This window comes from Melanotaenia boesemani, chromosome 20 (genome assembly GCF_017639745.1).
Source record: "Melanotaenia boesemani isolate fMelBoe1 chromosome 20, fMelBoe1.pri, whole genome shotgun sequence".
Lineage (NCBI taxonomy): Eukaryota > Metazoa > Chordata > Actinopteri > Atheriniformes > Melanotaeniidae > Melanotaenia > Melanotaenia boesemani.
This window is the reverse complement of record NC_055701.1, coordinates 3019747-3046039: the sequence shown is the minus strand read 5'-3', so window position 1 is coordinate 3046039 and position 26293 is coordinate 3019747. Positions and strand designations below refer to the sequence as shown.

At 43.3% G+C, this 26293-nt stretch overlaps 1 protein-coding gene and 1 long non-coding RNA gene across 5 annotated transcripts in view; one reads left to right on the top strand and one right to left on the bottom strand.

Annotated features, from left to right (window-relative positions):
* Positions 1–26293, top strand: part of ccdc88c (coiled-coil domain containing 88C) — a 56398-nt gene that overhangs the window by 25550 nt on the left and 4555 nt on the right. Inside the window, exons 7-30 of one of the 4 annotated variants that reach the window (XM_041971436.1) lie at positions 627–770; positions 2023–2243; positions 2492–2573; positions 3349–3507; positions 4624–4770; positions 4853–5003; positions 5082–5263; positions 6220–6357; positions 6429–6713; positions 6793–7590; positions 9218–9345; positions 9416–9557; positions 9902–10021; positions 10095–10256; positions 10334–10611; positions 12918–13061; positions 13191–13377; positions 13473–13618; positions 16491–16580; positions 16937–17229; positions 21562–21687; positions 21804–21911; positions 23703–23771; positions 23841–24076. In XM_041971436.1, the coding sequence (XP_041827370.1) occupies positions 627–770; positions 2023–2243; positions 2492–2573; positions 3349–3507; positions 4624–4770; positions 4853–5003; positions 5082–5263; positions 6220–6357; positions 6429–6713; positions 6793–7590; positions 9218–9345; positions 9416–9557; positions 9902–10021; positions 10095–10256; positions 10334–10611; positions 12918–13061; positions 13191–13377; positions 13473–13618; positions 16491–16580; positions 16937–17229; positions 21562–21687; positions 21804–21911; positions 23703–23771; positions 23841–24076 (4536 nt within the window). Of the gene's footprint in view, positions 1–626; positions 771–2022; positions 2244–2491; positions 2574–3348; positions 3508–4623; positions 4771–4852; positions 5004–5081; positions 5264–6219; positions 6358–6428; positions 6714–6792; positions 7591–9217; positions 9346–9415; positions 9558–9901; positions 10022–10094; positions 10257–10333; positions 10612–12917; positions 13062–13190; positions 13378–13472; positions 13619–16490; positions 16581–16936; positions 17230–19806; positions 20122–21561; positions 21688–21803; positions 21912–23636; positions 23772–23840; positions 24077–26293 lie in introns of those variants that run through there. The other 3 variants (XM_041971433.1, XM_041971432.1, XM_041971437.1) reach the window with 3 other exon arrangements.
* LOC121630900 overlaps positions 6196–26293 on the bottom strand; it is a 31179-nt gene continuing 11081 nt past the window's right edge. Inside the window, exons 2-4 of the long non-coding RNA XR_006008616.1 lie at positions 17742–17842; positions 6409–6701; positions 6196–6333 (exon numbers count right to left, since the gene is read on the bottom strand). This is a non-coding gene — a long non-coding RNA (uncharacterized LOC121630900). The remainder of the gene's footprint in view (positions 6334–6408; positions 6702–17741; positions 17843–26293) is intronic.

Below are 26293 nucleotides of genomic sequence, written 5' to 3'. Positions count from 1 at the left end.
ACCAGCCATGTTTGTGCACCACACAGGAAGAGAGAAAAAAAAATAAAGGTGTGGGTGTGCGACGCTCTCAATGCGAAAAGTATGTGTGTAAAACACCATCATCGTCCACGAGTGCGACGCCCATGTGTTGTTCCATCAATGTCCTTTTTATCCTCAAATCCATCCATAGTCAGCAGGCTCATCTTCTCCATCTTGCCTTTAGATGCCTCCATGTCCTGCTGTCATAATGGAGAAATGATGGATGTGTTGGCTTGTTATCCTGTGCATGCGTTAAACCATTAACGCAACTAATTACATAAATTAGTTACCGCTGTTAATGAGGTATTTTTGACAACCTTAATTTTAATGCAGTGAAATAAAAGGAAAAACTAATAAAACCTAAACATTAGATCCTAAATTTGCCCCTCAGGCAAATGTCTCCTCAGGCTGAATGGTTTCCAGTTAGACATGTCAAACCAGATTACAGCGTTTAGTAAAGTTTAAAAGGTTAAAAAATTGTTTTCCTCAGTGTGGTGGGAAAAGGTTTGTTAAACAAGAAACTTGCAGGAACACAAAAACCAACAAACAGCCATGAACATATTTTGTGTGTGTGTGTGTGTGTGTGTGTGTGCGTGCGTTCGCTGCAGGTGACACACAATCAGCTGAATGTTCTGGACTTGTCCTGGATGGACGAAGGAGCCGAACTCTCTCATGAGGAGCTGGAGCCGCTGTCCCGCAGCATGGCGGCGTCGCTACGGCAACTCATCGACCAGCGGGACAAAGCCACAGAGGTATGGAGACAAAAGACCATCAGGCTCAGAATGGTGCTCATGTCTGTAGAAAGAAAACTGACACGAAGCAAACGTACGGCGCCGATGCTCAGGTGAGACGGGTCATGTGATCAAATCATGTGAGACGACTTTGGATCACTTCTCTGCACATGTGTTGTTAGGGTTTAGAGACATTGCTGTAACTCCACAACGTTCAGAGCTCAAAGGTTTGAATTCTTTACAACCCCAGTTCCAATAAAAGCCAGATGTAGTTTTTTGTATTTTCACATGACAACACTGTGAAAGGTACCCCAACATCTGACCCGACCTGTCCTACTTTTTGGGGACCTTTGCATGTTAAAGCTCCTTCATGCAAAGAAGAAGCCAGATGTGAACAGGATCCAGAACCAGCACCGTCTTCTCTGGACCAAAGCTCATTTAAAATGGTCTGAGGCAAAGTGGAAACCTGGATGAAGATGTGAACTAGTTTGTGGGAAGCATGGACAGCGTGTCCTGCAGACTAAAGAGGAGAGGGAGCATCCAGCTTTTTATCAGTGGACAGGTGAAAAGCTGCATCTCTGATGGGATGGGGCTGCATTAGTGCCTATGGCGTGGGCAGCTTCCACATCTGTGAAGCTCCATCAATGCTGAAAAGTACATGGAGGTTTTAGAGCAACATCTGCTCCCATCCAGACAACGTTTCTTTCAGGGAAGGCCTTGCAGATTTCAGCAAGACGATGCTGAACTACTTATTTTAGTTATTTATATAGAATTAGTCTTAACTACACGTTTCACACTGGAAAGGAGAAGCTCTCCAGTCTCATACATTCTGTATAATGACAATAAAGGGCATTCTATTCTATTCTATTCTTCTATTCTATATTACAGTTCAGCCATCAGATTTTACTTACTCTGAGTGAGGATTGTGCTGCTGCTCTTGTTGCTGTGTCCATGGATAATTATACCCACACAGAGCTACTTTTCCAGCCGAGTTCTGGCTCATTTTCAGCTCCTTGTAGCGGCTCACATCTTGAAGTTTCTCTCTTGTGTGTTGGGTGACATGACCCAGACTGATGCTGCTCAAACTTTATTTGCATTAATATAGTTTAAAAACTAGTTATTGATTACACCTGTTATAATGATACAGATCAAACTGCTCTCACCTATCTTAGTTTTTATCCAGTTACTCTAAGTTTTGTTTTACTTTAAATTTTTTATTGTGACTAAAAGTGCAAATTTGTAGCGTCCATGCTGTTTTTGTTCTGTCCTCCAGGTGATTGTAGATCTCACCCAAGAGAGGGACTACTTCTCCAGTCAGCAGCCCCAGGAAGGGTGCAGGAACCTGGGCATGAGCAGCTCGGAGCATGGGCCGAACGGCAGAGACGTGAACAAAGGAGGACTGAGTGTGTCGGGTCTGACCAAGGAGGAGAGGCAGCATCTGTCTGTGGAGCTCGCCGACACCAAAGCCAAACTCCGCAGATACAGACAAGAACTGTGAGTCTCTGACATGAAACTGTCCAAACAGCAGCTGGAAGTCCTTAAACATGTCAGCGTCCATCAGTGTGGAGGATGAATCCAGTTTCTCTCATCACTGAATCAACAGACTGGACGATTTAACCAGAGGAAATGAAAACTTGTTCATTTCTGTGTCGCTCTGTAAACCCTCGGCAGGGCGTGGGTTTATCACAGCGCTGATGATGGGTCGGGATTCCGTTAATTGAAGTGTGTGTTTGTGTTTGCAGGGAGGAGAAGACGGAGCAGCTGATGGATTCAAAACACGAAGTGGAGCGTCAGGATCAGGAGTTACAGCGACTGAAGCAGGAGGTCAGATTCAGATTTAAATAAAAATACATGAAATAAGAAAAAATCTGTAAATTAAGAGTAAACTAAATTCACTTTTATAGCTTGTAAATTAAACTAAATGTAAATAAATCAAAATTATTAGTCCATAAATTACACCCTTTAAATTTAAACCTGTAAATTAATGATTTAGAAATTTCTTTCTGTGATAAAGTAAATTTCATTTAATTTATATTACATCCTCTAACCTCTAAAGGAAATTAACTTTTAAATGTTATTAAATTAAATTGATAACATTTAATTTATAACCTATACAGTACATTAAGTTATGACCTATAAATTAATTTAACTCAAATTTAAAATTAAATGAAAAATAAAAATACTTATTTCCCAGAAGTAAATTTCACTGTTTTGTATTGTAAAAATTTTTTCTAAATTAAAAATTATAGCTAATAATTAGTCATTAAAACTTAAACTAAAAAAAGTTAAATGAATTTAGGAAAGTGAATTGAATTAAATTTGAGATTTTATATAAAGTTTAATGTTTGTACATGGTTTCGTACAAATAGACTTTGAATTCCTGAAAACAAGAACAAATCTAATGTTTGAACTCGTATGTGTGTGTTTCCTCTTCGTTCATGCTAAAAGCTCCGAGGATGGAAACCAGTACAGGACTGGAGTTACATCCAGTAACTGGACCAGATAACAACTAGACGCGCTGTTGTGTGATTGGACCGCAGACGTCCAATCAATACGCTGTTTTGTGGATTAATTGATTATGCGTGTGTGTGTGTTTCAGAACCAGTCGCTGTCCTGCGAGGCCCGGTCGGTTCGAGTGTACCGGGACGAGGTGGACTCGCTGAGGGAGCGAGCGGCTCGAGTCGACCGACTGGAGACTGAACTCAGCAGATGTAAAGAAAAACTCAACGATGTCCATTTCTACAAATCCAGAGTGGAGGTACTGATTCAGACATGCACGTCCCTGAACCGGGTCTGGACATATACATACATATATATATACACACACACATATACATACATACATACATACATACATACATATATATATATATATATATACACACACATATACATACATACATACATACATATATATATATACTGTGTATATATGTGTGTATATATGTGTGTATATATTATATCCCAAATTTCCTTGAGGACTCTCCAAAGGGATTAATAAAGTATTTTCTATTCTATTCTATATGTGTGTATATATAGTTGGGAATTAATTAAATCAAATTAATGGTGATAATCATGATTTATTTGACAATAATCATACAAAGAAAATCTAACATCCCTCTTTCTGAATAGTTAAGAGTTCAGTTTGGAGAATCTGAAGCTGTCTGCTGCAGGTTAGACATTAACTACTCGTAATACTTTACAAGACTACAGGAAAACAACCAAAATGAGCTTTAAACTCAGTATAAAAACCACTGGTGAAGCTGCTGGTTTGCAGTAAAATCGTCAGCTCTTCCCGTCCCCACGTTTAACCGTCTGTCTGCAACACATCCATTCTGTTTGGAAAGGGAATAAAACTGGTCCTTCATGGATCCATCAGTTTGTGTGTTTTTGATGTTGCCAAGTTAGCAGAAGACTGGTCAAACTGGAGCGTTACAGGAGCTTTATAAAAAAAATTTAAACCATATGATGCAAAAACCTTTGTTCACAGAACACAGTTTCCAAATATCCAGGTCAAAAACAAGAGAAAAGAAAAAGATTATATACATATAAAAATACTATTTACAATATACAAATAATTATCCAGGTAAAAAAAAGAAGCATAAAATGGGATTTACAATCTAGAATAAAGGTATAGTGGATAATAAACAAAAAGGTCCAGAGTCTGACAGAAGAATCAGACTCAAATGAAACCGGATCTGCAGATCAAATCCACAAAATGTCGACCCATCTGTCAGCACAACCTGGCAACCCACTGCAGTCGTGTATGTGTGTAGTTGATGAGGATGACTTCTACACCAAGCAGGATCATATTAGACCAGGACAAGTCACTGACAGCTGCTGCTGACAATGTGGTTGATGTTTGCTCGTTCAGGAGCTCCGTGAGGACAACCTGACTCTGCTGGAGACCAAGGTGTTGTTGGAGGAGCAGCTGTCGGCCTCCAGGGGGCGCTGTGATAAACTGCACACACTAGAGAAGGACAATCTGTTACTGCGAGCTAAAATACACGACCTGGAAATGGTATGAAAACACACATATAGAAACGTTCATGTTTGACTTAATCTTGAAGAGTCTGCTTGGAAACGATTACATGTCTGTGCAGGAGCGAGACAACGAGCGGCGGAGGCTGGAGGAGCTGGTGGAGGAGAACATGCTGCTGGAGATCGGACAGAAGCAGAGCATGAATGAGTCGGCTCACCTGGGCTGGGAGCTGGAGCAGCTGGCCAAGAACCACGACAACGCTAACACAGAGAGTACGACGGCGGCCGTCACAGTTGCAGAAACGTGTCCGCCTGCGTTCCCTGTTTTAACACCACCGCTCTGCTCCACAGCTCGCAAGTCTTTGGTCCACGAGCTGAACGAGTGCGTCTCCAGTCGGATGTTGAAGCTGGAGAAGGAGAACCGGGAGCTGCAGGCCTCCATCGAGAGACTGAAGGAGGAGAACCACCTCCTGCAGGAGCAGCAGCTCCACACCCAGGAGCTGGACAGGGAGAACCAGAGTCTCAGCAACAAGGTGAGGATGATGATGATGATGCCAATGCTGCAGCCAGGTGGAACAGAACTCTATATATTTGGAGGAACTCTGAGGCTAAAATGATAAATGTTCAAATTTCAGGATTAAATCTGTAAAAAACCTTCTTCCCTTCACTGATTCTTCTCCCAGTCAGAAAAATCGGACTGAAACTACAAGTTTGTTAATCATGATCTACTGATGTGTTTTTAGTCTTAACTACCTGTCGACTACAGGTTGTGTATCGTGTTACCATGGAAACCAGGGCTTAAGGAAGGTTTATATAAAAAAAGATTCAAGTGACGTCTAAATTGTAGAATAGCAGAGATCCAATCCAGTATTAGTATCCGGATCAATATTGTCTGGATTCATGGATCGGATATTTGGGCTGAATTTTCCTGATACTCACCGATCCACAGTGGGACCTTTCATGGTCCCATGTTTACAAATTCAATGTATTATGCAGGTTTAACCCAGCCAAAATTTTTTACTTTGAGTTTCTAGTTTAGTGCGTTACTGTGCACGTCCAATAGGGAATGAGCTGCCTTTGCTAATTTAGAATGGCACTAATTTGGATATATTTTAGTCTTGAAATATTAACAGGACTGTAACCTGAACTGTGTGTACAGTCAAGATTTCCAGGTTTCTCAGGAGCAGTAGTGTGTAGCTCTGTGGGGTAAACTGCGATGGATAGTTACCCTTTATGTAATCTACGGAAGTTTTCCAGGCATTTCTATCCTATCCATGAGGTTCAAATCTAGCCACTAAATGTAGTTTTATTCAGAGACCATGTGGTAAACGAACTTAACTTTATTACCATTACACAAGTGCAACAAAAACGTAAATCCACAATGACCCATGATAACAGAATTATTTATCAAAATTTTATCATAAAAAGACTACTATCACTAGAACTACAAATGTCTGTTTACTAGGATTTATTCATATTTGTTTGTTAGCTGGAGCGTCTGCAGGGATTACTGGACCAGGAGAGGCTGACCACTCAGGACATGGAGTCTCTGGGGGAGGAGTTACTGAAGGAGAAGCAGAGTCTGGAACGGGAGATGCACGCTCTGCGGGCGGAGAAGGATCGACAGGTACGTCATTCACATGCATCTCAGTTAGAGACAAATTCATCTTTAAATGACCTTTCTGCTCGTCCAATCAGATCTCAGAGCTGGAGAGTGAGAAGCAGCACCTGTCTGAGGCGGTGGCGTCCCTTCAGGAGCGCGCTCAGTCCAACAGTGAGGCCAGAGTCCGTGACGTGGAAGCGAAGAACCGTCTGCTGCACCAGAGCATCACTGACTCCGGCTCCCGATTGGCCAGTCTGGAGACGCAGCTCAAGGTGGTCAGCGAGGAGGCGGAGAGGCTGCAGGAGCGAGCGGGCAGGTGCGAGGAGGCAGAGAGGGAGGTGTCTCGCCTGGAAAGGAGCCGGGACGCCCTGAACAGAGAGGTGAGGAGTAGGAAGTTTGTTTTTTATCAGAACTGGACCGCTCTAGCTGATCTGTAACGTGCTTCTGCTCTGTCTGCAGGTCGCGTCTCTGCGTGCATGCAGTGAGCACTCAGAGGCTCTGGAGAAGCAGGTGACCTCCTTGGAGCAGGAGGTGCACAAGCTGAAGCGAGAAGCCGAGGAGGCGCAGAAGGAGGTGCAGCGGCTGTCGAAGCACGAAGCAGAAAGCAGCCTGCTGTCAAAGGAAAACCTGGACCTCCGCTGCTCCCTGGAGAACCTGCGCTCCTCATCTGCTCGCCTGCCCACACTACAGGAGGAGTTAAAGGAGGCACAGAGGGAGACCCAGGAGGTCCAGAGAAGGTTGGAGGAGGCCAGAGAGGAGGCGCAGGGAGAGAGAAAGAGAGCCGAGCGGCTGGAGTCGAGTTTATCAGCCTTGAACCAGGAGAAGCATCGTCTAGAGGAGGAGCTGGAGAGGAGCAAGGAGCAGAGGGAGGAGGTGGAGGGAAGGATGAGGGAGATACAAAGCAAAGAGGAGGAACTGAGAAGAGAAGTAGGGCAACTGAAGGAGGAGAGGAGAAGAAGAGAGGAAGGAGACGAGGAAAGGAAGAAGCTCCAGCTGGACCTGGAGCAGTCGGAGAAGAGCAGGAAGCACCTGGAGAAGGAGACCTGGAGGATCCGAACTCTCCTAGAAGGGAAGGAGACAGAGCTGGAGGAGAAATCCAGCAAACTCACCACAATGATGAAGGAGGGCGCAGCGATGAGGAAGGAGGCCGAGAGACTGAAGGAGGCGGTGGTGAAAGCCAAGGAGCTGGAGCGCGAGAATAAAGAGCTGCAGAAACAAGCGACCATGGACAAAAGAACCCTGGTTACACTCAGAGAGGTGAATGACCTGTTTCCTGTTTACACCCACTCACTGCATCAGCGCCACCTGTTCTACTCCCCTAGTGGATGAGGGGGGAACTGCAATTTTTTCTACTTCCGCATAAGCTTCACATTTTACCGGTGTAGGTTCCCGCTTGGCCGATACTGATAATAACCAATAAACACACTTACGATCATAACACTAACAAAACCTGAAAGACTTTTCACTGCTTATATGAAGAAATGTTTTTTTCCCAGTGAAATACTTTAGAAAATGTTTGAGGCATGCTAAAGATAACACACAGAACTCTTTCATATAATGTGTGAATACATTTGGTGATAGCATCATACTTGGATGGAAGGCACACATCAGCGAAGTAGTGGCGGCTCAGCATCGTAAACCGTGGCTCCAAGTAATGAATCATCAAGTGCCATCATCCTTAGCCCGTGGGGCACGTCTGGCAAACTTCTTGGATGTCTCAAACACCTCACGGATGTCTGTCGGTCCCGGTGGCTTCTTTGCGTTGGCTTTAAGTTGTGTCTTTAGCAGCCCGGGCGTCCTCATACGCTTTCAAAACTCGGTCGAAACGGCGATGATGTTTCGGGCTGATCAGGTTTGTAGTATTGAAGCTCGTGCTACTTTTCCCAAACTTGTTTGTAACAGTTATTACAAATAACCAGCGAACTGAAGAATTCCCACGGTACCGACGCCATGTTCTCTGTTGTCAAACGTAAGCACACTGTGCTGCATTCACGGGGTGATGGACATTCCCCATTCCCACGTTTGCTAGTCGTGCTTCCAGCCTTTTCATGTCGAAAAATACACTGGATGTCGGTTCAAGTCAGTAACTCAGTTTTCTGGTTAGATAAATAAAAAAAACTACAAAAACTATGACCGAGTTTTAACGAGTTGTTTTCCAACATGAGGGCTTTTTTTGACATTTTTCCAGTCAAAGAATTTCTCTTTTTATGCCAACGTCACATGAAGGCAGCATTCACTGCAGAACATTCAGGTCTCAGAGTGTAAGCGGAACGCTGCCATGCTGACAAAATATAAATGTTATCGGGGGAAGTCATGATATCGGACCTTTTGGAATGACGCAATAATTTCCTGTTATCGGCCCGATAATTATCGCTCTTCCATGAGGTAGAACTTCTTTATTTCTGGGACAACTTTGGTATTTCTGTTGGCCGCTTAGGCATTGTTGACTTTCTGGATTAGACATCCCACAGGAAGCTGCAGCAGTCGGAACACGTTTGAGTCTCATCTTGATCTTACTTTTCCTCAAACACTGAAGAATTCTTAGATTAATAGAAAAAGCAGATCACAGTCATCAGCAAATTCCACAAAATTCTGCGTTTTGTTCTTTCTTCTTGCTTAGTCACAGAAATCATAGGGCCCCAGTAGTGGTGGGGAGGGGGTATGTTCTTGGCCCACTTTGGGCCCCTTAGTACCAACGTGGTCTGGTTTAACCAGCACAGCCTACCTGAGTATTGTTGCTGACCATGTCCATCCCTTTATGACCACAGTGGAGCATCTTCTGATGCTACTTCCAGCAGGATAATGCACCATGTCACAAAGCCCAGATCATCTCCTGATAATGTGAATATAACATTAAACTCATGTTCTGTTTGCGTGTCTGCAGGAGCTGGTGTCGGAGAAGCTGAGCATCCAGCAGCAGAGCGTGGAGTTAGAGAGGCTGAACGAAGAACTGGAGAAGATCGGACTGAACAGAGAAAAGCTGCTGCAGCAAGAACACACACAGGAGGACAGGTAACATATCAATCTTTGTTACTGGAATAAAAGTCATTCTGTAACTGACGTGTTTTTTATGCTACATCAGCAGGTACAGGCTGCTGGAGTCTCGGCTGGAGGAAACCGTCCAGCAGACCATGAAACTGAAAGAAGATAAAATCTCCACTTTGGAAAAGAAACTTGAAGAGAGCAATACAGTCAACACTACTCTGCGCAGCGAGCTGGCCGCTGTAGGAGCACGTTGCACACACACGACTGAATTCTAAAATAAACTAAAAAACAGCTATGCAAATTAAAAATATTGACAGATTATCTCAACTATGACTTTTTATCTCACAACTTAAATATAATTATGATTGTTTATAGCACATAATTTACACTTAAAATGACTCTTTGAATCTCATAACTATGACTTTCATAAATGTGACTTTATTTCATAATTATGACTAAATCTTATAATAATGACACATTTAGTCATAATTATTATTATTTAATATTAGTATTTTTCATATATACGTGGCAGGAATAGACTTCCATGCATATCAGTGTTCTTAAAATGTTTTTCTTCGTTCAGGTTCGTCAGACGGTGTCGATGCAGGAAAGTCTGAACTCTCAGCAGCGTTCGGGCAGCGATGGCGGCGCCACGGCTGAACTGCTGCGAATCAAAGATCACCTCATCGACGTTGAGAAGAATGTGGGTTTCACCACGAACAAACAGGAAAGTCACATTTTCCCGTTTATCCTCATTCTGACCGTTTTTCCTCCAGAACGCCTCCTTGCAGACAGAAAGCAGCCTGCTGAAGGAGCAGCTCAAACAGCTGGAGAACCAGAACGCTTCTCTCAACAACCAGATGGCGGCGCTGCAGCGGCACACATCCACCCTGCAGGAGCAGAACTCGGCTTTACACACACAGACGGCAAAGCTGCAGGTGCTGCACACACACACATCCCAACTCATCTCCACATTGCATCCCGATCCGTGCTCTTACACGTCTCCGTGTCCCAGGTGGAGAATTCCACCATCTCTTCCCAGAGCGCCTCCCTCATGGCCCAGAACGCCGTGCTGCAGGGTCAGGTCACTGCCTTAGAGACGGAGGTGGAGTCATGGCAGCGGCAGCGTGAGGAGGCGTGGCGAGCTAGAGAGAGCATGCACAGCGACCACGAGCGCCTGCTGAGCGTCCACGAGAGGCAAGCTCACGAGTACGAGCAGCTGATCAGTCAGCACGCGGCGCTGAAGGGCAAACAGAGGACGCTGGAGAGCGAGCACAGGACGCTGCACGGCAAGTAGGTGACCGCTCACGGATCAGGACTCTGGTTCTCTGAAACTGACCCAAGTCTGCCTTGTAGCAACCTCAGGAAAACATAACTTTGCTCCTCTTGCTTCACTGTTTCTCCTCCCGTGGATCTAATCAAATGTAACAGGAGGTTTTTTCCAACATTTCCAGGAATTTTTATTACGCTTTAAACAGCCTAAACATCATCTGTCCGTTTTTCAATATTAAGTCGAGTTTGTAGACGTTAAATAAACCAGTTTAACCCTCTGAATTCTCGGCAAAAAACAGCCATTTTTCACTACTTTTGATCTCATATTTCACCTTTAAATTGATCTCCGGTTACTAGCGACAACAAACCTTGTTTGTTGTAAAAACATGATATCAATACTCTTCACTTTTCAATAATTTTGAACAATTAATTTCACTTGTACGTCGCCTTTGTTTACGTTCCGTATGTTCTGGTTAATGACATAAGGCTTGAAGCGGTCTCAGTATACTACAGTATACTGTCGCAATGAGCTCCTGCAAAGGAAGCGGTGGCATGTCAGATTCCTCCATGTCCAGGGTTGATCCGATGGTTCGGGTTATGGTCCGGTGTTTTTTTTTTTTTTTTATCTTATGAGATCTTTTATCTGGTCGAGACCTCACACATGAAGATAAAAAATAATCAGACATTTAACAGTTTTGATCGTACTGTGTGTGGTGGCTCTGATGATCTAATCAACACATAACGATGCTGTCCTGCAACTGATCTACAATCTAGTCCTCCGAGCCGGAAATCTCACGTGACCAAACGTGATCTAAAAACGAAGAAGAAACATAGCAACCATCGCGAAACAATACACAGCATGGAAGAGGACATATGCAGGACGAGGGAATGATGGTGGACCTGGGACTGTTAACAGAAAAATCCAGAACTGAAAAAATAACAGACTGGAGACGGCATGAACACAGACTTTATATTATCTTTGTTCCCCAGCCAGCTCGCTCTCTGATTGGCTACATTCTGTTCCACATCACCATCCACACAATCACAACTCAGGAGTCGTCGTCTTTAACACAAAGATATTTGGTCGTAAAATGTTTAATATTTGATTGTCGGCCATGACCCGGTTCAGAGCCGATTATCGGCGAATTTGCTCGTAACACACCTCAGACCAAATGATAATTGTACAGGAAAAACTTAAGACTCAAGATAAACGGCCGTTTGCCGTCCTTGGTCGGGAAGAGACAAAACTGGGACAAAAACAGCCCAGTGTCTACCAGGCTTTAGTCCCTTTTTCCTCTTTCTACGCGATGGTGAAACGGCTGCTGCTGCATATGCAGGGTCCTGCAATTTTGTGAACAACAATTTAACAGCTTCTCGTTTATCTTCTCCCGCATCTCACAGTCGGCTGGCTTGCAGGGAAACGTTTTAGTGCCCTTTGTCCCTTGTTGGCGGTTGTAGTTTCAAGATGGCAGACTGTCATGGCGCTGCTCTGTGGGCTTAGCCATAATATGCATGAAGAAATCTAAAATTCTTTGCTTACGGGAATGTGTCAGATCATTAGCAGTGGTCACAATACACCAATGATACCACATATACACATCCAGACATGGATTTTGTCCAGTAAACAGAAAATGTTGCACACTGTCCCTTTAAGAGGAAAAGCTTGCCACTAACAAGTTGCTTCCATGTATTCTAGTCTAGAACGCAATCCTCATACTTAATCTCCCAGAATGCATTGCACAAGTAAAATAATGGCAACCTCCATAGTTCAGAAATGTAGTAAATACGATTTTTAAAGTACTCAGAAATTTTCACGTTAGAAACAATTTTAGTAGAACGGGGCAATAACTATATGTTCCAGCCGAAATGTGCTAATAGCCCGGAGCTCCTTTTAACCCTCGAAACTTCAAGCCACTTTTTGCTTCCATTGGTCCACCTGGTTTGTTTTTTACATTTATCTCTTTTATGCAAATTGAATAAATTATTGCATAATTCTTCCCACAGCTGTGAGAAACTGATGGAGTAGTGAGACTTTCTCCAATGAGTTTTTTCTCCTGTAACGTGAGATGACTGACTGGAAAACAGACTGCTGATTCCAGCTTCTGCAGTTTGAATCAGTGTCACATGACCTGTTAGAGATTCAGCTGATTCTCTGATTTCAAGAGAAATATTCCTGAAACATCTCTGATCATTTTTCTTACATTTTCATTTCTTACCCAATTGACTGTTGCAGGAAAACTGAACTCTGCTGGTACCAAACGTTTCTGTGAACAGTAAATAAAGCGTTCCAGATGCTATCAGAAATTACGTCTGCTGCGTCTGTGCAGGTACTGTACGCTGCTGCAGCTGAAGGAGAAGTGGGAGGAGCATGAGGGGCGTGGTCAGAAAGAAAAGGAGGAGTTGAAGCAGGAGATCCAGAAGACTCGGCTCCTGCAGCAGGAGAATCTGCAGTTGAAAACTGAAGTGAATCGGTAAGGAGTTCAAAACTGAAACTGGGTTTTAAACTAAACAGTTCAGCTCACATCCAGATCTCAGATTTGATTGTTTTAATTCATCTTTATGCTGCATTTGTTTTTCTTCTTGACTTCTTTCCTGTTCAGACTGACGGAGATCCAGGCCCATCACACGGAGCAGAACGAGGGACTCCATCAGCGTATCAATGACCTGAAAAGCTCCTTAGGCTCGTCTCAGCTGGAAGCGAGTCAGTGGATGGCACGATACGATTCACTCATGGAGCAGCACCAGGGCCTGGACCTCACCATGACCAAGCTGGACAACCACTGCGAGGCAACCAGCATCTTAGTTTACTAACTGAATACAACAATAATCTGTCACCAAAGCTCAGGTTAACGGTTGATTATAAAATTATTGTTTGTGTTTAGCTGTTGAGTCGACTAAAGGGGAACTTGGAGGAGGAGAACCACCACCTCCTGAGTCAGATCAATCTTCTGAGTCAGCAGAACCACACACTTCTGGAGAGGAGCATGGAGAGCAAGGAGCTGTACCACCAGGAGCAGAAGCTGTACATGTAATCAAACTCAAAACACCCACTGCACATACTACAGCTGTAACCAAACTCAACAAAACACCCGCTGCACAAACTACAGTTATAACAAAACTCAACAAAACACCCGCTGCACATACTACAGCTGTAACCAAACTCAACAAAACACCCGCTGCACAAACTACAGTTATAACAAAACTCAACAAAACACCCGCTGCACAAACTGCAGCTGCAACCAAACTCAACACAACACCTGTTTCACAAACTGCAGCTGCAACCAAACTCAACAAAACACCTGTTTCACAAACTGCAGCTGCAACCAAGGTCAAGTTTATTTATATAGCACATTTTCTGCAACAGCAGTTGCCCAAAGTGCTGAACAATAGAACAAAAAACTAGAATAAAACTAACAAATAAAACACGCAAATGTCAAGCTCAGTTTTGTTCAAATGCCAGTGCAAAGAAGTAGGTTTTGAGTAAAGACTTAAAACCAGCGACAGACTGAGCAGCTCTAATGTGAAGGGGAAGCTGTTCCACAGCTTAGGAGCAGCAACAGAGAAGCTCTGTCACCCTGGATTTAAGTCTGGCATTTGGGACCTTCAGTAGGAGCTGTGAGGAGGACCTCAAAGTCCTGGCTGGAGCATGCTGGTGTAGCAACTCTGACAAGTAAGATGGAGCCAAACCATTTAAGGCTTTAAAAACAATTAATAAAATCTTGTATTGGGTCCTAAAACTAACAGGAAGCCAATGGAAGGAGGCGAGCACAGGGGTGATGTGATCATGTCGTCTTGTCCCTGTAAGCAACCGAGCAGCAGCGTTTTGGGCAAGCTGCAGTTGATGTAGAGTAGTGATGCGAAGTTCGACTCATTTCACTAACCCAGGTCTTTTACTCTCGAACAGTAAAGTGAACGAATCATGTCGTTCATTTTTACAGCAGGTGGCCTTGTTAAAAAGTCTGCGATTCTCAAGCTGTAAATACTGAAGGTAACAAAACTACTGGTAATGCCACAAGCAATTTAAACCATGTGAAAACGTAGGGAAGCAAATACACACCACAATAAAGTGATTTGTGTCCTACATCCTCCCTGCCATTGTTTAACAGCGCAACAGTGACTCAGTAGCTATCACGTGACAAACGAACAAGAGACCGAGCCGAGAGCAAACGTACTGCTGAGCTTGATACAGCTTGAGCTGTGAACGAACGAAGGAAGACCCGTTCAGAGACCGAGTTGCCTGTCACGTGACAGAGAGAAGAATTAGAGAGACCAATCCGAGAGCGAACGTACTGCTCGCCAAACAGCCTGAATGATGAACGAGAACGAGACCGTGCAGCCCGAGCTGTCTGTCACAAATGCCTGAGCAGCCTGGCTGTCACGTGACAAAAGAACGAGGACCTGAGGACGGACCTGAGCGAGTCCTGAACGAATCATTTCTGTTTCCTGTCCTGACCTACTGACTGAGTTTATGCAGCTGCCTGTCATGTGGCGAGAGGAGGTACCGCATGAAAATGAACGAATCGCTCACTGAGAGGACCCGTTACTCCCGAGTTATATAAAGGATTAGTTCATACTGAACGAATCGTTCATGTAGAGATGACTGGTCAGTGCCGTAATATAGGGAGTTGCAGTAATCTAAGTGGGACATAATGAGCAGGTGGATAACTTTTTCAAGGTCGTGCTTGGGCAGGTAGGGCTTTAACTGGCTGAGCAGCCTCAGATGGAAAAAAAACACTTTACTACAGAATTGACCTGCCGGTGGAAGTTAAAGGAATTGTCTATAATCACACCCAGATTTTTGGCTTGGGTTCGACAAAACGAGGTCAGCGGACCGAGAACACTAACTGTACCATTTAGAAGCTCTGAATTTCCAAAAACAACAATATCAGTTTTTTCCTTATTTAAGTGGAGGAAATTTAAATCCATCCATTCTTTTAGATCATACAAACAGCTGAGAAGGTCAGTCAGAGAATCCCCCAGTGGTTTTAAGGGGATGTAGAGCTGAACATCATCAGCAAAGCAATGGTACGCAATATTGTCCTACTCAAAAATAGACCCGAAGGGCAGCATATACAGGGAAAAAAGCAGTGGACCCAAAATGGACCCCTGTGGGACCCCATAACTGAGAGGGGCAGCAGCTGAGTCAAACTCCTCTAGGTGATCACAAAACGACCGATCCGACAAGTAAGACCGGAACCAGCACAGAACAGTTCCTCTAATACCGACACACTGTTCCTAGCGGGTCAGGAGGATTTGGTGGTCCACCGTGTCAAAGGCTGCGGTCAGATCTAAGAGAATCAAAACCGCAGGACTTCCAGAGTCAGTAACTAAAAACAGGTCAATAAAAACTCTTAAAAGTGCAGTTTCTGTACCGTGGAGAGACTTAAAACCAGACTGAAATTTTTCTAAAACTTTACTAAAATCTAAGTGAGCCTGTAATTGAATGCATGCTATTTTTTCTAAGACTTTTGATAAAAAAGGTTATTTAGAAATCAACCTGTAGTTAGTCAGAACTGAAGGATCTAAGTTAGGTTTCTTTAAAAGAGGCTGCACAAAAGCATGCTTAAAAGCAACAAGAACACAGCCTGAAAACAGGCAGGAGTTAATCAGGGACAAAATAACATGGCCGATTGCTGCACAAACTACAGCTGTAACCAAACTCAACAAAACACCCGCTGCACAAACTACAGTTATAACGAAACTCAACACACCTGTGGCACAAACTACAGCTGCAACCAAATACAACACCTGATCTTCAGCACTGTGTAGAACACAGCTGATATACTGTATGACTGCCAGTGATTATTTATGCTGCAAATTAAGTGTAGGTTTTTCCTCAGCTTGTTATGACTGAAAGCCTCAGATGGGATCTTAATGTCTTTTTTGTTTTCTCCATTTAGTGATAAACTGAATGCTCTTCGTCGCCAAAAAGAGAAACTAGAGGAGAAGATTATGGACCAGTACAAGTTCTACGACCCAACACCAAAAAAGTAATTATACTTTGAACCTAAGTTTCCAGAGTTTCTCCATTTAAATGTTTGTTAAACTGTCTCAGGTTTGTTTTAGAAGGATTTCTTGATGCCAGAGATCCAGTTCTGATGACGGGCCGTCACATTTTTTACGAAAGACTGAAGTTCAGTCAACCGCACTCAGTTTTTACAAGAAATGTCTTCAATTAACGGTTTTCAGAAGTATATATTTCAGTTTTTTACACACTTTTACTTAAAACACTGTAGTGTCTGATGAAAGACAAAGATGTAAAATGTACATCAGCTGTTGTAGGACAGCAGTGATTGGCTGAATGCTGCTCAGGATGTTAATGTTTGGTGAACATGTCGTCTGTCAGGAGGAGTCAGTGGGCCGGAGCCAAAGCTTTAGCCAAACTGATAAAACCCAGAAAGGAGAGCAGCCGGGAGCGAGGCGGCGACAGAGACAAGGAGGTGGACCGAGAGCGAGCCAAGAGCGTCCCGGACATCCCCCTACCTGCCACGCCCCCTCTCCTGCCACCTGAGACTCCGCCTCCCCCGACACAGCGGGCATTAAGTGACTCACAAGACCACGCTTATAGTAACCATAACAACCACATCACCAGCCCCAGTCTGGGACCACAGAGTCCAGTTCTGACACCCATCAGCAGAGGTAAACACACATGACAGCAGCACACACACCTGCAGATTTCACCATGATTTCAGGAAAAAAAGTGTCTGGTTTCCTCTTTACAGACCAAGATACACTAGAAGAGTGTTTAGATCAATAATTATTATTATTTCTCAGATATTATAATAACTTATTAATGAATTCTTGTTTTATTGTTTAACAACAAAAATTGGGCATGATTTTAGTAAGATACACTTCCCTGTTTCTCCTGTAGAGGGCGGCATTGACCATCTTTAAAATTTAAAGATGCGTGGCAGCAGAAAACATGTTGCTGAGCAGAGATTTAACTTTTTTACAGGTTATTTATCTGACCTGGATCAGCTGATTTGTTTAACATTAGTTACCATGGTGATCCAGCAGCTTAAATCAAATCTTAGTCACAATGAAAACAACCAACCATCTCCTCTCATGACATCTCTTCGAACAGCACAAGCAATGAGAGAAAAAGTTTTCTCCTAAAAAAAAACAAAAATAAACGTAGAAGACAAACAAACCTTTGTGGTGTTGATGCATTTTCTTGTTTGGAGTTTTGATGTTTTTGTCGGGATATTTCAGCTTCAGGGCCACCGTACACCATCTGTGTGTGAGTAAACTCCTGTGAAGGAAAGGGAAAAAAAATTCCTCATCTGGAAAACATTTACATGACACAATGAATTTATCCCAGATTCTTATCTGACACTTTTCGTGTGTCAACACATTGAAAAAAAATCCACCGATCACATGAGAATATTTGTTTTAGACGAACAGATCTGCAGAACTCAGAGCTTCCCAGTTGGTTTCACCCGCCGGGTTCCACCAGCATGAGACAGATTAACCAAAACTTTTACATTTTCCTGATCAGCATCCAACACTTTCCAGCTCCATCAGTGGTTCCCGACCTGCAGGTCAGCGAGCACAAAGCTGTTTACAGATATGAGGAAAATGTTGCTGCAGCAGTTTGTAGCTTGAAGCAGTAAAACAGCACATTTCTCAGACTTCTACGTTTGACCTGCAAACAGAAGGAACCACTGATGATGTTTCTTCATTGCACATTGATCTTTAATGTTTGTGGGTTTTCTGGTGTTTTGAACTGAATTGTTTTGATGAGGCTGAGCTCAACTCACACTGACTGATGGAGATAAGATGAAAAATTTTTCCACACATGTGTGCTCTTTCAATAAAGAATGTTTACACTGGACGTGTAGTCCCAGAAAAATGGCTTAAAGGTGATTGGATAGTTGATTTCTGACCATCAGATCAAGCTGCAGGTGGAGCAAAGAGGTTCTTCCAAAACATCTAATCTGTCTCTGAAAAGGTCTCGTAAACAAGTCAAAGATTTCCTCCAGTAAATTAGAACAAACAACTAAAACGTTCGTCAGTTCAAATAAACTCCTCCTCCTCTCACAGCCAAGAGAAAAAAAGTTTTCTGTCTTTGTGCCGATTTAAAATGACACCAACAGCAGCAGACTTTTCAAGATATTAAACCACAAGAGCCAACACTGTAAAAACAAGAGAAATCAATAAAAAAAAAAAGCAGATATAAAAAGACATGTTTTTAACCTTTAAAAGCGACCACAGAGTCCACCGATAAAGTCCAAAGGAAAAGAGTTCCAGAGTCTGGGTCGTATGGGGCATCAGCAGCAGGTCACGTGACCCCTGGGACCCGCCAGGGAGATACAGTATGGCTCCGATATAAGCTGGTGCCTGTCCCTGCAGAGCTCTCCAAGTCAGTAAAAGAATCTTAAACCGGAATAAAGCAGATTTATTTATTTATTTAATAATTTATGGAGAATAAACCTAACAGTGGTGAGTACACTGCAAGATAAAATGTGTCAGGCGTCGTCTTGGTCTCAGGTCCAAATGTGAAGAGTATGATGAAGAGTGTTAAGATACAAGCCGCCATTGAACTAGAACAGTTACTGGTCCATTCGCGGTTCAGACACGTCCTTTTGGTTTAGTTTTGTGTGTGTGTGTGTGTGTGTGTGTGTGTGTGTGGTTAATCCAGAATGTTATACAATAAGCTCAAACATTGAAAAGTTGTACATGTGCTTTCAGTGGTTTAGAGAAAGTCCAAGGTTTTCGTGGATTTTAGCTTCATTTTGCCATCATATAAAGCCTTTATATCCCTGTTAATACGTAGTGTTTACAGCTCGTATAGCACCAAACCTGTCAAGCTGTCGCTGCCATTGAGACGATTTCAGCCAATAAAACAAATTCAATTCAATAAACGTTATTAGTTCCTAAGGGGCAGTTTAAAAAGCCCAGTGGAGCAGCATAGAAGCACAGCATTGTTATTAAAGGAAAAGAGAAATAAAAGAACAATCTTCAATTTAAATTGCATTGAAACCATATGAGCCAATGAACCACTATGATGACATCATCGGTCACATGACAATGGTGTTTTGACACAAGCTCGGAAGCCTCGGTATCATCTGCCCATTACCAGTCGTTAGTTGAGCTCAGCTCAGGTTTCTAATCTGATTGGTTCTGCATGATGATGATGTAACTTCTGTTCAATGACGTCACTCACTGTCACCATTTTATCTTCCTCCTCATCTTCCTTCCACCTCTCCCCCCCAGCTTCTTCTGCTCCAAAACGATTACGTTTTCTTCGCAGCAAAAGTCAAGACAAGCTCCTCTCTTCCTCCTCCTCTTCCTCCTCTTCTTCCCGCCCCTCCCTCTCTCTCACCAGACGGCTGCGGTTTTGGTCATCCTCTGACATCACAGCTGACGTCATCACTAGCCCGCCAATCTCAGCCGATGGACTTTTCTAACCTCCCCCCTTCTTCTTCATCATTCATATCATCAATCATCATCCTCACTAGCATCCCATAAACACTCATCAACTCACAAACACACACCACCTCACACACGAACACTAACAGGCGCATGTTACCGGACAGTGTTACTAGTAAGTAGTGTGTAGACCTGGTTTATGTTGAGTGTGCATGCTTCTGTTGCCGCGCAACCGTCCTGCCTCCGTCCATCCGCTTGTCCTCAGAGTTGTTTGTTGTTGATTATTATCTGTGTATTGTTGAAAGTTCGGTCACTTTCAGGCAGATGGTTGCTTCGCTAAGCTTTGCTACGGTTTCTTTGTGGTTACCATGGTAACCACACTGCCTGAAATCCACCTATCTGCTGCAGCTATGTCTCACCTGTCCACACAGAGGTTACGTGTTTTTAAGGGAGAAAAGTTTATTTAATATTCATCCATTTTTTACATCTCAGACTGCAACATGTTCCACTTTTTCCCACTCCAAACATTCCCAGTCCTTCTCCCAACACTCCCAGGATGTGCCAACATTAATCATACCAAGTCATTTTGTCCCACCCTTCCAACAAACATGTTTTCAGGTGTACAGGCTCCTTGATGTTTCAGTTCAGAACTGCAGGCAGATCAGTCCAGTACCCTCCTCTTCCTCAGTCATGCTGCTGTAATGTAGAAAAATGTGCTTCATCATTTTGTTGAAAATAGCATGGACTTCCCAGTAAAAGAAAAAGGCAGCAGAACTCTGATCCGACCCCACGCCATCACGGAACCCCGACCCGGCACCATCACGGAACCCTGATCCGACCTGCGCCATCACAGAACCCCGATCCAACCTGCGCCATCAACCCTGAAAGATCTGGAATACTGACTGGTCTGACCAGAGATCACCTTGTCCAGCTTAGACTGGCTCCTTTGTCCTTTACACACTGACATTCCTCCAGATTCCTTGAATGATTTATTGATATTCCAACTGTAGAAGAATAAATATGGAAATCCCATCTTCCAATCTTACTTTGAGGAATTTTGTTTGTAATGATTTTCCCACATTTGGAGACAAACTGGATCCTCTGAACATCTGATCCTCAGAGACTTTAATGGATGCTGTTTTTAGACCAAATCATCATTATAATCACCTGCTTAAAATGTTCCCATATCAACGTTAAATATGTTGCAGCCTTAAATGTAAAAAAATAAGTTTCTATTATATTTAATGAAGCAGATGAGACCAAACATAAAATATTGGATTTAAGTCAAAGTAAGTTTCCTTCCTCCATCACAGTTGGCTCTTTTTTCCTCTGAGATTTGGAGTTGGTGGAGCTGTCGGTGCATTGACATTCACACCTTCTACTGGTGGGTTTTCAGATAACTATGTGAATGCAGCTGCATGCATTCGTGCAACATCCATGATAGAAAAAACTCACATAAAAGCAGATTTCCCAGCAGCTTCCAGCCTGAAGCAGAAAGTCCACCCAACACTGTGCTTGGCTTTAACTTGCACACACAACCACTCCCTGCCCCACTGTTCCTGATCCTGTGCTTTCTGTCCCTGCATGCCATCATTACAGCACTGATACAGACCACCTCACAGCTTTCTGATTGGTCCACAGGATTGACGGACAGGGGCCGGGGCACCTATCGCAGCAGCACCCCTGCAGGCAGCAATGAAAGTGTTAATGGAGACGAAGGACAAGGTGGTGGTTTAGATATTAGAAACCAAAGTTTGACCACAAGGAAAGAATTAAAAATATTTTATGACATCTAACTTTTCTCTGAAGTTTAAATCTGTTTTATACGTTTTTAATCTCAGGTCAGACCCAGAGGATCCGCCTGAGCTCCACACCCAACCATCAGTCATCCTCTCTGGGGGTTTCTAACAACTCCAGACTGGGACAAGGACCTGGACGCCGGCCCAGAGGTTCGCCATGTTATTTACATCATATTTAACCTCTTGATCACGACAGCATTAGAAACTACAGTCAAAATGTTAGCAGACACCAGGAAGCAGCAGTGCTAACATGTAGCATAGCAACATGACTAGCAGGAAGCAGCAGTGCTAACATGTAGCATAGCAACATGACTAGCAGGAAGCAGCAATGCTAACATGTAGCATAGCAACATGACTAGCAGGAAGCAGCAATGCTAACATGTAGCATAGCAACATGACTAGCAGGAAGCAGTAATGCTAACATGTAGCATAGCAACATGACTAGCAGGAAGCAGCAATGCTAACATGTAGCATAGCAACATGACTAGCAGGAAGCAGCAATGCTAACATGTAGCATAGCAACATGACGGGAGAAACTCAGCTAAAAGACTCCACCAAGCATCGGCATCCAAACCAAACACAGTTCAGACCCCAGCAGTTCTATGTGAATGTAGAAACCATGAGAACATCTCTGTCCACTTTAGAGCTTCTGCTAATTTCTCCAAACAAACAAGGAGTCACATGAAAGCAGAGACTCTGCTGGTTCCAGAGACGTCTGTCTCATCACGGTGGGACAGAAACTCTGGAGCTAGCAGCCAGAACCAGAAACCAGGTCTTACTGTTGCTGTTTGTGGTGAAAAGTTTGATTCCAGCTCTAAAAACTCTGCTGACGTGTTCTCCTATGACTCTGTCTTTGTTTGAAATGAACCATGAAGGTCCTGCTGGTTTCCATGGAGATGAAGGTTTTATAGTGAAGGATTCACTCTTCCTATCATCTTGGGCTTCACTTCTTTCTGGATCCTCATGGTGTTTCTAAAGGCCTATTTATGCTCCCTTACATATATAAATAGCAACATCTGTTTCAAACGTTGTCATGTCAACGTCCTCATGCTTTCATGCGTCTTTAGCGTTGCCATGGTTACTTTAATTCCTCCACTAGTGGGTAGTGTTAAGTTCAGTGTTCACTCCCGCGAGCCGCCCAACACACCCTAAACACTCGCATAGCCTTTCTTAAAAAGCTCGTTCAATTTCAACAGTTGTCGCCTTCATTCTTCTGCTGCTTTTATGTTCCCCTCCTGGTCCTCCTCTTCTTCTCTGGTTTGTGTCTTTCACTGGTCACATGTCAGTTATTCTGCTCAGCACTGCCCCAGTGATTTCCGGTGGTATTGCTCCATCTTCTGCGTCAAACGACAGGTAGCTAAGCTCCGTGAATACGGAACAAATTACACACCTAACCGAGGTAGGAGACGGAAGAAACTGTCCTTCCATCTGTATATCTGACTTCAAGCATAAATGGGTCTTAAGGTGAATGTGGGAGCTATCCCTGCATCCTCCTGACTGACCATTAAAACTATCATTAACATCGGCCGATGGCTTTCTGCGATATTACCTTTTACTGCAGCACAGTTCCTCATCAGATATTACTTTACTCGTTCCTATTTGAATTGCGCTGCTGTCCTCTGGTTTTCTGGTTTTCGCTGAAATTAATCTGGTTTTCTTCTAAGATAACGTTTACATTTTCTACTCTGTTCCAGATGAATTTACTCTTTTTTTTTGTTTTTTTTTTTTTTTGGACCAAGATTATACAAACAATCCTTTGTATCTGTGAAGATAAACTTAACATATACAGTGTTCGAGATGTCACTTTAAGAAAAAGTATAAGTTAAACATCTCAGCGTTTTTACTATGTCAAAAATACATATATTCATGTTCCAGGTTTGTTTGATGAAGACACTCGCCACAACAGCTCTGACTCTGTCTTTGGTTCCCATGGTAACACAGGAGGTCGGCCAGGCTCGGCAGACTTCAGCCACAACACTTCCAGCTCCAACTCCCCCGTCACCGGCAGAGGTAGGTGCACATTGAAATGTTCAGACTCTGAAAGATCTCCAGGATTAAATCCTCGTGTTTTCGTCTCAGACGTTTCAGATCGACAGGTTCGGTCAGCCAGCCTCTCCAGTGATGATGTCATCGGCCCCAACCAATCGCAGCAGAGCCTGTCACGCAGCTCCACCCTCCCGTATGACCACGCACCCCAGAGAGCCCAACCTCAGCGAGGCGGAGTCAGAACTAAACCACGCCCATCTTCTCCTGGAAGCGAGATGGTGACGCTGGAGGAGTTCCTACAGGAGAGCAACCTGCAGTCTCCTCCTGTGGTGAGAATGATTAGGACTTTTAAGATTTCTAGACCAACGAGTAATCAGACAGCTAAATAGAAAATATGCATTTCCACATTGTTCAGAATCCGGTTTGTGAGGTCTTCCTGCTCCGTGTGTGGGTCCGTGTCAGCACGAAGCACTAAATCTGGTTAATATGAGGAAATTCAGATTCCTTTATTAGTTCCACAATTTATAAAGCACTTTTCATACAAAAACAGCACAACGAGTTTTACATAATAAAAACTATTTTTGCTAATTAAAAACACACAAGTCTTTACATACCCGAGTATAAAACCTAACCACATCAAAAATACACACAAAGCACATGTACCGCCCACCCTCTCACCACCAGTACAAACCCCAGTCCTTGATATCTGGTTCCACACTGCTGTGAGGAAGGGATATCTCTGGGATCCGTCCACACCAGGAGCCACCCCACCTATGACCACATCAGAAACCAACCAGAGCAGGGCCGGCCAGGTCCCACACCACGACCATTGTTCAGGACCCCAAAACCATCCAAAGAAGAGCAATCGCTACGGCAACGACCCTGCAGATGCTTCAAAAACAGTTATTTCTTAAGCCATGTTACGAATCCTTTTTAAGAGGTTTTTAGTGTCTAATACGAATGCAGCTAGACGCTGCTTGTTTTCAGGTTTTAGCTAATTTCTTCACTGTTTTCACACACTCTAGATTTACTGGTTTTAAAGGGACGTTTCCAAGGTTACTGTGTGTGATGTGGGCCTGTCTGATCATTATGGTGTTTTCTTTGAGAGTACGACTCCTGTTCACACAAATGTCTCAATGGAGGTGATCACAAAACGGTGAATAACTGAAAACAGGAGTGGGATGTTTAAGCAGGTCTTCTCTTCAACACCTGCCCTGTCAGGAGGTTCAGTCAGCGAGCTTGTCACTAGTTTTAATTCTATTCTGTTCTACAGTCATTTAGCAGACGCTTTTCTCTAAAGCGACTTACATCTGAGAGTCAGAACACAAGCAAGAAATCAGACAGGAGGGGACGATAAATGGTAGACAGTTATCCTTTGTTTAATTACAAGATCACGATTTCATCACATAACATCTTGGGCGTTGGTGCACGCAGCTTATTTAGTGCTGGACAAATCTTTCTAATTCATTCCAACGAGTAGAAGGGTTAAAATAAGTTTTAAGAGCTTCAGTCTACACCTAAAAACCACCAACCAGGAATCTGGATGATGGACTCAGACCTTAACTTTGAGAACCACATGAAGGGAACCACAAAGTCAGCCTACTATCACCTTAAGAACATATCAAGTATAAAAGATGTGATGTCTCAGCAGGACCTGGAAAAACTAGTCCAGCTTCCATCTTTAGTCGGCTTGATTATTGTAACAGTGTTTTTACAGGTTCTACCTAAAACATCAGTCAGACACCTGCAGCTGATCCAGAACTCTGCTGCTCCAGTCCTCACTAAGACTGAGAAAGTGGACCACATCAGTCCAGCTCTGAGGTCTTTACACTGGCTGCCTGTTCGTCAGAGGATAGACTTTAAAGTTCTGCTGCTGGTCTAGAAAGCTCTGAATGGTCTAGGACCAACATACATCAGAGACCTCTTGACCCAGTATGAACCTACCAGAACCCTCAGGTCATCTGGATCCAGTTTCTTATCTGTTCCAGAGTCAGAACCAGACATGGAGAAGCTGCATTCAGCTTCTATGCTCCACATGTCTGGAACAAACTCCCAGAAAGCCTCAGATCAGCTGAAACACTCAGTTTATTTAGATCCAGGTTAAAGACCCACCTGTTCTCTGCTGCATGGAACTAGTTCTTATTAAAAAGTCCAGATCTGGACTCCTTTTACGCTCGAATTTTTAACCTTGATCATGTTTTAATACTGTTTTTATCCGATGTTCTTCTTCTTGTTTTTATTGTTAAATTATGCTTCTTGTATTCTGTAAAGCCCTTTGAATCCCCCTGTTGGTGAATTGTGCTATAAATAAACTAGCCTTGCTTTTTTCTAACGACACAGTCTTTCTCTGCCATTTTGTACCTGTTGTGTACCATTACACTACAGAGCGTCTGCCTCCTTTCCTTCAGTCACATAATGGTATGACCCAAGTCATCGGTTTTCACTAATTCATCACCCACCGACATGGCTAATCAGTTTCTACATAGACCATCATATTTAATTTCATCCCGCATTTGGCAGATGTTGATTTAGTTTCCTGTTAATAC